This window comes from Perissodus microlepis, chromosome 12 (assembly GCF_051167445.1).
Source record: "Perissodus microlepis isolate ML-2025 ecotype Zambia chromosome 12, ASM5116744v1, whole genome shotgun sequence".
NCBI classification, from domain to species: Eukaryota; Metazoa; Chordata; class Actinopteri; order Cichliformes; family Cichlidae; genus Perissodus; species Perissodus microlepis.
Genome location: NC_140472.1, coordinates 24,628,770 through 24,638,946, shown reverse-complemented (window position 1 = coordinate 24,638,946; position 10,177 = coordinate 24,628,770). Strand labels below are relative to the sequence as shown.

At 39.3% G+C, this 10,177-nt stretch overlaps 1 protein-coding gene across 1 annotated transcript; it reads right to left on the bottom strand.

The window, feature by feature from the left end:
• Positions 1 to 394: 394 nt before the first annotated feature.
• On the bottom strand, positions 395 to 9,996 carry ostf1 (osteoclast stimulating factor 1). Its single transcript, XM_084945713.1, has 10 exons — positions 9,837 to 9,996; positions 6,567 to 6,613; positions 5,125 to 5,175; positions 4,786 to 4,849; positions 4,587 to 4,640; positions 4,238 to 4,345; positions 3,963 to 4,012; positions 3,611 to 3,689; positions 2,846 to 2,944; positions 395 to 1,475 (listed from the first exon to the last, which is right to left on the bottom strand). The coding sequence occupies exons 1-10, from the start codon at positions 9,868 to 9,870 to the stop codon at positions 1,417 to 1,419; spliced, it is 645 nt and encodes a 214-aa protein (XP_084801839.1). The 5' UTR covers positions 9,871 to 9,996; the 3' UTR covers positions 395 to 1,416.
• Positions 9,997 to 10,177: the final 181 nt, after the last annotated feature.

The following is a 10,177-nucleotide window of genomic DNA, read 5'->3' as shown; positions in this document are numbered from 1 at the left end:
CGTGAATCTCCCGTTCCACTACATACTGTGTTGAGCAACCATCAGAAGACAGGTACACATAACGTTCAACAATTTATTAATAATAATACTTAGGCAGGCTGTAGTGTTTAAATGATGCTCAGTTGGTGATAGGCCAATAAATTATCCCCCACACTTTTCCAAACCGCATGATTGAGCCACATTCAAAGTTTCTTCCCCGTTGTGATGCTCAGTGTGAATGCAGACCATGTCTACATGCATAGAGTTGCTGCCATGTGATTGAAGGATTTGATACCTGTGTTAAAGCTGAACAAGTGTACCCAATAAAGTGGTCAGTAAGTGTATAATCCCACTGCACTGCTTCTGTCAAGACACATTTCTCTATTTGCTTTCAAAAATATCCATTCAGTGTACATAAGTTAAAAAAAATCTTTATTTGAGATTGAAGAAAGAGCAGACAGAAATCCTGAACAGTCCTCTTAAGAAATTCATAATCTCTGAAGACAAACATGTTCACACTGAAGAACAGAAAAACAACCGCAAACACTCGCACAAATTTACATTTAAGGCACTTTTTCCCCTCAATCTGTTGGAAAGCAACAATAAAACCAGAAATATGCTCACAAGATGGAAATCAAAAGCTTGAAAGAGTTCAGAGTAATGTTTAGTTTACATGAGGAATATTATTTTTTAATTACAGTGAGCTGAAAGCAGGCTCTTAACGGCGGTGGAAATGTTATAAAAACACAAGCAGTATAGAGTTCAACAAGTGAGTTTACTGCTAGATGAGATGCTTACACATACTCCGGCCACATTAAGCCCATTTATGCACATCGGTTGCATGCATAATTTAAGTGTTGAGAATATATGTGGGGAAATCTATTAGGGGGGAAACGTTGGAGCTAAATACATGTTTAATAGTCTTCCTAATGTACATAAAGGTTTGTAGTTGTGATAATGTGTTTCCAATTCCTTCTGGTCATGTTTGTAGTTCAGCAAATTAAGTGGAGCTTGAAAAGCTTAAGTAGAAACACACCAGATCAATGTTTAATCTGCATTGGCACTTTAATAGGTTAAACATAAGCTGTATGTTTGGAATGTGTTTCTAAGAGTTTTGGTCCCTTTTCCGCTACTACATATACTCTGCCCTTCAGCCCACAGTGCACAATCGATCCTCCAAGACAAATCCCCCACGTGTGGAAATCCACTCGGGGTAGAAAAAGCAGGCCAACTGTAAAACACACTAATTCAAAGCTCTGAGACTCACACTGAAGTGAGGCTGAGGGCAGAGGAGTGAGGTGTTTGAACAAAATAACTGAACTAAAATGAAGTTACAGTTACACAGCAATTCCACTTTAGGTCCTGTAATAAAACTCTGCAAGGATCACGACCCCCAAACCCAATGGAAGACAGAGGCAATGGTTTAATGGGGCCAGCTCAGTCCGAGTCCTCATCGTCCAAATACTCTTCAGCATTGCTGTGTGTGCGGGTGGTTTCTGCAACACAGGAAACGGATAGTTAATGACAAACATACTGCAGTATTTTTACATATTATGTGTAACTGCATCATCTCTGTACACTTCATGTCTTTCCTCAACTGACGAATGGGGGAAAAAAAAAAAAAAATACTCTTGGTGTGCAGTGCATTTAACTACCATTTGTTTTGGTAAATATCTAAGAACGTTTGGCAGGTTGTTGCAGAAGCTTTCTAGATCCAAGTCAGGAGCTAAAGTTTTGAATTTGAAGAGATCTATCTATCTATCTAGACAGATAGACAGACAGACAGACAGATATATATATATATATATATATATATATATATATATATATATATATATATATATATATATATATATATATATATATATATATATATATATATATATATATATATATATATATATATATATATATATATATATATATAGAACAATTTACACCCCATCTGACCCATACCAGGTTCTAAGGTAAATACAACCTTGGATGAGCAGAAACACTGCCTATTACACCATGCGACTATATCTTAAACTTAAGTATACATAATTAAACCACAAATACAGAAGCAGTGTTTGAAAAACGAAATAGTCTCCATAATTTGATAGCTTGTAGAACCACCTTTGGAAACAGTGACTCAAAGTGTGGGACTTTATCAGTCCACATTGTTGGGGAGGAATTTTGGCCCGCTCTTCTTCACAACATTGCTTCAGTTCAGTGAGGTCATTTATTTATGTGCTGCTCTCTTAAGTTGCCACAGCATTTCTGGACTTTGACTGGGCCATTATAACACCTTTTATTCTCTCCTGTTTTTTTAGCCACCATGTTTTGGATCATTGTCCTGTTTCATGACCATATTTGGGCCAAGCTTTAGCCGTCTTCACATCTGACTCTAGAACACTTTGGTATTCAGACAATTTGATGGTCACCTCAATGACTTCAAGGTGCAAAAGTTCTGCTTTTATAATTTGCTTGATTGGTTACATTTGCTGATTCTCAATCGAGTGCATTCACGGCTGCCAATGAATCTTCTAATTCCTATAGAAGCAGTAAAGATGTACCTAATTTTTACAGCATTTCACATAAACTTTGGCTTCATTTTTGTTAAATAAATGGTGGCATGATGTAATATGCTATGTGCTGCTTTCACCCGTTATTATTATTGTCATTACAAGAGGGTGTACTTTTTTCACTTGACTGTAGTTCAGTTTTCCTGTGATCAGCTCAGTAACTACAACAAGTGACTCTTGTGGTAGGTGCTGAACTTACACTAACTGAGCAGAGAGAGTTTCTGGGACTGTGTGAATGTGAGATTGTGTGAGTGTGTGTGGGTTATGCTGTGTGGCTGCTCCATAACGGCAGCTTTACTTACGGCCTCCCTGCCTCCTTTTGATAAGCGACGCACACTGGGCATTCGTGGCCATGTCCACAGCCAACTTGTTCTCGTTATTCCTGATGTCTATTCTCGCATCTGAAACAAACATAAGTAACATAAATTTTCACCTGACATCCAGACTGGTCTGCAGCTAGAATTTTTCTTTTAACTTGAAAGTCTATCTTGCCACCCACCTTTGCTTGGATTAAAAAGACGTTATTTGTTATACTCATAATTCTTTAGTTTGTATGAGTAAACCAGATCCTTGGGGTAGATTTAACAGGAAATGCAGGCTTTTTCTTCAATAATACCACATTACCTCCCTCAAGTGGTAAGATCTACTTTTTTTTTTTTTTTTTTTTTTTAAATCAGCCCAACAGGATGTGTAATTTTAGTTATGTTTCTATAATGTCAGTACTTTGACGGCAGTTTCCTTGTCTTGAACTACCTATGTATATTTTAATGTCTGGCAGCATTTTTTTTTTCTTTACGTGTAATTTGTACATAGAATATACAACAGCCAATGAAAACTGATAAAGATGAAACCTGTTTTCATGAAAAACTTTGTTTTAATGTGTGGATCACAGTCACTTCTTGTCTACTCAAACTGAAGCTGCACGCTCCCATCTCAGAGTTTCATAAAATATTTCAGGAGATTTCTTTCCGTTCATCCCTGCAGAGTTTCTAGCAAAACAGCAAAGATGACCCTGCTGACCAATGTATTCTTTTAAACACAAAAAAGCAGCATGGATGTATACTCACTCTTGTTAAGCAGCATTTCTACTATGTCAGAGTAACCCTTCCAGGAGGCAGCGTGCAGTGGGGTATCTCCGAGTTTATTCTGAAACACAAAACATGATTGTTACTGGCAAACACCCTGACAAGCATCAAGCATCTACTTTCACCCAAACCACACAAGGTTTATGAAATCATGACATCATCACACTGAACTTTTTGTTGATCAATTTTTTGTCCACAACAGTTTCTTTGTTTTTCCTAGCATGATAAACTGGGTGTTGAATAACATCAGTTTCTTTACACACATTAAACTGTTGACACTCCTTCCAAACCTTCTGAATTCTGATTTCTGAATGTGACTTTAAACCTGCCTCACCTGCTGGTTGAGCTCCACATTGGGCTGGGTGAGCAAAAGCTCCACCACATCTGGTACAGAAATACAAGAGAAGAGATTTCATGTTAAATGTTACCTAACAGTAATGGAGAAACAATGGAGGGCAAAGAACAAGTTCCTATTTTCTTGTACTTAACTTTTCATTGGAAACAGAGCTCCCTGTGTATGTGTGTGTGTCTGTCAACATTTAAGATTTCTGAAATGTAATAAGTAGCTGATCCATAATCTCTGACATCAAAAAACTACTTTACTCTTACCTTTATGTCCTCCATGGCATCCCCAGTAGAGGGCAGTGTTTCCAGCCTTATCCAGCCCATTTATTCCAACTTTATTGTCCAAACATTCTCTCAGCCAGCTCAGATTGCCTGTTTAAATAACCAGTATGTACACAACGAACACACAGAGTCAAATGGAGAACTTTACTAATAATGTAAACAGTGGTACAGGTTTTCAGCAGGAACAGAAACACTGTCATAACAGTCACACAGACAGACAAAAGAGAACTGTCTTAGGATTAAAAAAAACCCTCCTGTATCTAAATGCAGCCACACCTCAACCAAGAATTAAGAGCAACAAATAAAGACTAGTAGAAATATTGACATCTACCTCGTTTGGCTGCCTCGTGCATTGGATTGTCGATAGACTCTGCCTGCTCAGCCACTGAAAAACAAAACAAAGGCATCAGTGCATTATGGAAAATTAACTTAAGGGACAGAACTATCGTTTTTTGTACGAGCTACACCGCATAGTACTGTACTCATTAATATATCTGCTGTTTAACTGTGAAATTGAGATGTGTACTCACCATAGTTACTTGGAATTAATCCTGTTCTTCCTCTACATGTCCCTTTCCACCAGTTAGTGTCACTCTGAGTAATAAAGAAGTATTTGTTAAGAAAGAAAAGACCAAAATAAACTAATAAATGAAGTTAATCTGCTTCAATACAACACTGAAGTGGGGGGGGGAGGTGTAAAAATGGAAAAATAATAACACAAAAGGAAGGCAAAAAATGCAAAGAAAGCAAGATTATGATTCCACAGAAAGAGGAAGAAAAACTGAAGTTAAATTAAAACTCGATGGGAAACAAAACCGTGGAATAAAAGATGGCTGTTACATGATGTAGCTTCTAGGGTTTCCACTTACTGTGTCAGAGATGTACAAGATGTCTCCTTCTTCGAAATATAACTCATCTGGCTAGAAAACAAAAAGACACTGTTACAAGTTGATAACCAGTGTGTGAATGTGTGTGTGTGTGTGTGTGTGTGTGTGTGTGTGTGTGTGAATGGGTGAATGACTGAATGTAGTGTGAAGCCTTTGGGGTCCTTAGGGACTAAGTAAAGCTCTATACAAGTACAGGCCATTTATAACCATCAGTGACCCAGGATGTGGCATTCACACTTTTCTGACCTCAACACTAATGTCAGATTTGTGTTGTATTTTAAGCAGCCTCCCCCCTTTTTTTCTGCAACCAAATCTAGACCAACACATGAAAAACATGAAAGCAACTGGTAACTCAGTTTGCCATTCGGTGGTTTAGACTTATTCTGCCAAAGTGTTTCCCATGTATAGCGCTTACTTGGAGGAAAGGTTTGGTATCTCGATGCATGTGCAATCATTCATTTAAGGAAATCCCAAAGAGCTGATTCAGTTCTGTTCGTGTGGACGTAGCTATGCCCACATGAACAGAATTACCTTTTATGGTATGTTTAGTAGGTTATTTATTTTTTCTTAGTAAGTCTGAAAAAAAATGACACCTTCTGATGCTAATTTACCAGTGAGTCATCCCTTCGCTCTTACTTTGAAAGTTCAGTCATTGCTAACAAGCTGGCCCCACCCTTCCCGAATAGCTTCACGTACTTGCTACCTTCCTGTCTAGGTTACCATTGTGGTGGTGCTCGATATCAGTTAACCACTTCCCCAGTGAGATCTTATCACAGAGATGGATACAATCCACCTACATCATCATGAATTACAGCTTGAAACAGCAGTCCTTCTGCTCAAGACACCTGCTCTGAGCTGCAGGAAGCGTGCAGAGTGGTGGGATGGTACTCCCTACTGAAATGTGACTGGCCCTTCCTGATGCCCACCCACCAGAGCCACTGGTTTGGAGTACTGTTAATATTGCTTTGGCCGACAGCCTAGACAGGACCAGTGGAGGAGTGTATTGATACATTAGTATAAATAAAATCTTCTAATATTTAAGTATAATTAAGATTTTATGATCAAATATTCAGATTTTGGGACTTTGTTTTGATTCCCCTGCGTCATCACCATCTTCTTCTAGCTGCCTCTTACAAACTAACTGGAAACTACTCTTAACCCTACACCACAGCCTTCCACACCATTCAAGTCATTGCAGGCTGTGTTTACTCAAAGTGTAGTTACACTTCCTGGGAGGTGCACATCAGGTTATGGCATAGGGTTAAAAGGATTCTCTGGTTATGTTGTAGATTTCCAGCTGAAACACAGTTCAGGCATTACCCCATCCCTACCTTGTGAGAAACACTAAGAATAATTGATGATCAGAATAAAGTTATGAAAGTAAAAAGAAAAAGAATCAATCTCAACAAAGAAAAAACTCTTACTGTCCGTGGGTCGAAGGTGAACAAAGCTCTGAAAACCTTGACTTGGCCTAGTGAAGACAAAAACAGACTAGATGTTAGACACAATATGTGTGCGCACTCTGTGACAAACAAAAGTGAGGTGAAACCACTCCTGGTTAAGCCCTGCAGAACACCCAGCTAGTTTCAGTCCGGTGAGTATGCAGGTGAGTGCGTGCAGAAGGCAGCTTCTAATGTGGTAAACTACTCTCTTTTCTCAAGTGCACAAATCAAAGGTGAGACGTTATCTATTATGTAAACAAAAAGACACATTTCAGCACGTACAACAGGCACAAAAACCAGCATCAACAGTGTGAGTGGTTGTTGTGTGTAGCTGCACTCGGGGCCACTGGTAGCTCAAACTTGAGGTTGAGCTCTGCTGCTGAGATGCTACTATGCTGTGGCTTTAGTCGACTGCTAAACTACATCAAAAGCTTGAACAGCCATGGTCAAGCTTTCAAAACGTATTTAAATACTTGATATAAACATTTTATATTTCAACTAGCTGCCCGTTTCTGGGCATTAACGTAAGGTTACATATAGTCTGCTGTGTTGTTTACAACATAGACACAAAGTTTACTAAACAGACTACTGAGCTGGTTACACTCAGCCCTCAAATAGCGACCCTGTTTTGGTTAACAAAACCAGGATAAATATGCTCTCCTGCAAAGTTAAAGAATTTCCTGTGATTTGCATCGACTGGTAGATAAGTGTAATTTGGACTTCCTTTTAAAATTTTGACACACCCGTTTTTTGTTTTAAATTGGAGACAGACGTTAATAATATGCTTTAAATAATATACCCAGTGAAAAAATATGTGTCCGCCCCACTATTGGTGCATATCTGATATCTTCAATCATGCCTTTATTTGGTTATTTTATCAATCCTTTCAGCTTGAACTTGAAAGGTTATCACAGTGTCAACTGTCTAACAGAGGAAATTATATGTTAAAGGTGTTCACCACAACTAAACACAAGGTGACTGATTCACCGTCTTACATTTAAATGCAAAGGCCAGTTAGAGTCCATCGTTCCTGATCTCTTTACCTCACAGGCCTAACCGCTGGACCCTGTAAATCCCCTCTGCCTGTGCTGTTACTCAGGATTTCTGTTTAGTGAACACACTGCCTCGGTGTCTCAGATTGACGGGGGCTGAGCCGCCGCACAAGTCCAGCTCTGTTCAAACACAGTAAGCACGTCTGCTTTGCAGACCCATACTGAGGGCCTGTGCTGACTCAATTAAATTCTTGCTACATTTTAAACCCTGGGCACACAATAAGATAAAAAGAAATCTAATGAATAAACAAAGAAGAAAATTTGTGCCTTAACATGAGCAAAGCAATGACAGTATATATTTCATCTATTACTGTGTGAGCTTTTTAATGAATTCCAGTTATGTGTTTTTTTTGTACATTTTACTTTATTGCAGCAGCTCTTCTGAAAAAGCATGTCTGGTCATGGTGGTTATGTGATCCCTCAGTCATGTTCAGTGCTCAGTTTAACAACATAATCTAAACTTCTAATCTGCTAAACCAGAGTTTGCACAGGGCTCCCTCTGTTAAACTGCACATACCTTAAAAACAGAATCATAACCTTCTTGTAAAAATGTGGCTAAGTGGGTGCAAAAAAACAACCAACCAAAAAAAAACAAAAGAAAACATGCTAGCTCTTGTACAAGCTGAACGCATACCTCGGGGTGCTATTTGGTCACACATGGCTACAAACACTTGCCAATGTTTTTTTTTTTCCTCCAAAGCCAATTCATGCACAGACACTGAGCACATCCACCGAGCACATCCACCAAAGGGAAAGTTACAGAAAACCAATCCTGAATCTGGATAAAATAGCTTTAGCAGGATGGATCATTTACTCCTGCACGAGCCCCACCGGCCTGCCACCTGTCACTGACAGGCGATCTCACCTACAGCCAGGTGAGGCATCGTGACTGATTCGTCAAGGACTGTGAGGAGCGCAAAAGATTGTGTTTCATGCGGGTAAAGAGATGCGCCTGTGTTTGCTGTGTCAGCATGTTTGTAGACATAAACCACCTTTAACTTCACACACGAGGAAGGTTATTTTATGCTTCTCTCCCCATCTGTGAGATGGAGATTTTTTTTCTCCAAACACCTGCATTTACCTGCGTCCACATTTGATTCATAAGATGAGAATAGTGTACTAGGTGCAATTAGCCAACACTACTGCAGAAACCATTGGCTAGAAGATGTAAAGAAATTGACTTTTTCCTTTAGAAAGCTTTGATTTGACATTGTGGACATTTAAATGTCTTTCTGTACATCCCAAAGTTTTACAAATCATAAAAACATTAATAGTCACCCAATTTCAATATGGGTAGACCAGTGCAGTAGAGTGCAGCATGGGCACAAACGAAATGCTCAAAAATGATTACAACAATAAATCAAAAGGTGTTTTTATCGCATTAAAGTACAATTTTCTGCCTCCCTCTCATTACGCTACCTTAAAATTTCATCACAGGTGCACATATGCTGTACTTACAACCATGATGGATGAAATTTTGCACTTTATGGTTTAATAAATAGAAATTTCAAAAACACTTGCCACAGCATTACAAGTTTATTGAGGGAGAAGTCACAGTTTCACTTTTAGCCTCAAACACATGCACCAGGAGATCTGTGTAATTGATTTGAACAAAGGATACCTATTAAGCTGAATATCGCCTCTCCTTCCTACACAGGCTGCTTGTGTACACCTGTTGCACTGACACAGTGCGTAGGTAAATGCTAACGCTATGACGTGCTCTAACGTTGGTAAGTAAGGTTTGGGAAGAGGTTACCAGAATAATCCGAGCAAGGAGGAAGTAGAGCTGATGTCACTGACCACGCAGACTTATCACCTATTCACCCAAAGCCACTGACTCGCGGTGCTCTCTTTGCATGAGTGATGGAAATAGGGAAGTGACAGAGGCCTGCTGGTAAGAGCTGGATGGCCCCGTCAGTGTACTGAATGGCGAGAAAGCGCTTTCAATAACTCCAACGCGGTCCTGGCAGGGCTAGCGATAAAGCGACACGGCTTCCAATTAAAGTTTAAGACCTGTCTTTCTATTAGCTAAACAAGGTTTCACAGACAAACAACAGAAATCAACCGAGCCCGTCCGTGGAGGAGTGTTGAGCGCCCGCCCATTAACCGTTTAACGCCAACAAGGTGCGTTGTCCTCGTATAAACACGTCACAAGTTTGGGTTAAGTTTAAACAACATGTCCTCGTAGTTTTGGTCTTACCTGGCTTGGCTGGTTTGGGAGGAGGCTTCGACATTTGTGAGGCTGGCGGATAAAGCGAAAAGAAACGCGCTGTGCTGTTTCAGTCACAATCGTCGCAAGACTGTCGAGTTCTCTACTGTTAGCACCCTCAATGAGGAAGTTCGGCTCAGTACGCGGAAAAGTTATTCAGCGCATGCGCCAACCTGTGGCTCGCGCAATCGATTGCCTTTTGGATGTAATGTAGCGCTTTTTTCAAGTTTTCAACATTTCACAACAAACAAATTATATATTATATTATAGATTATAATGATAGACTATATATTAAGTATAAATATATTTACATTTTCTTAAAATTCATTTTT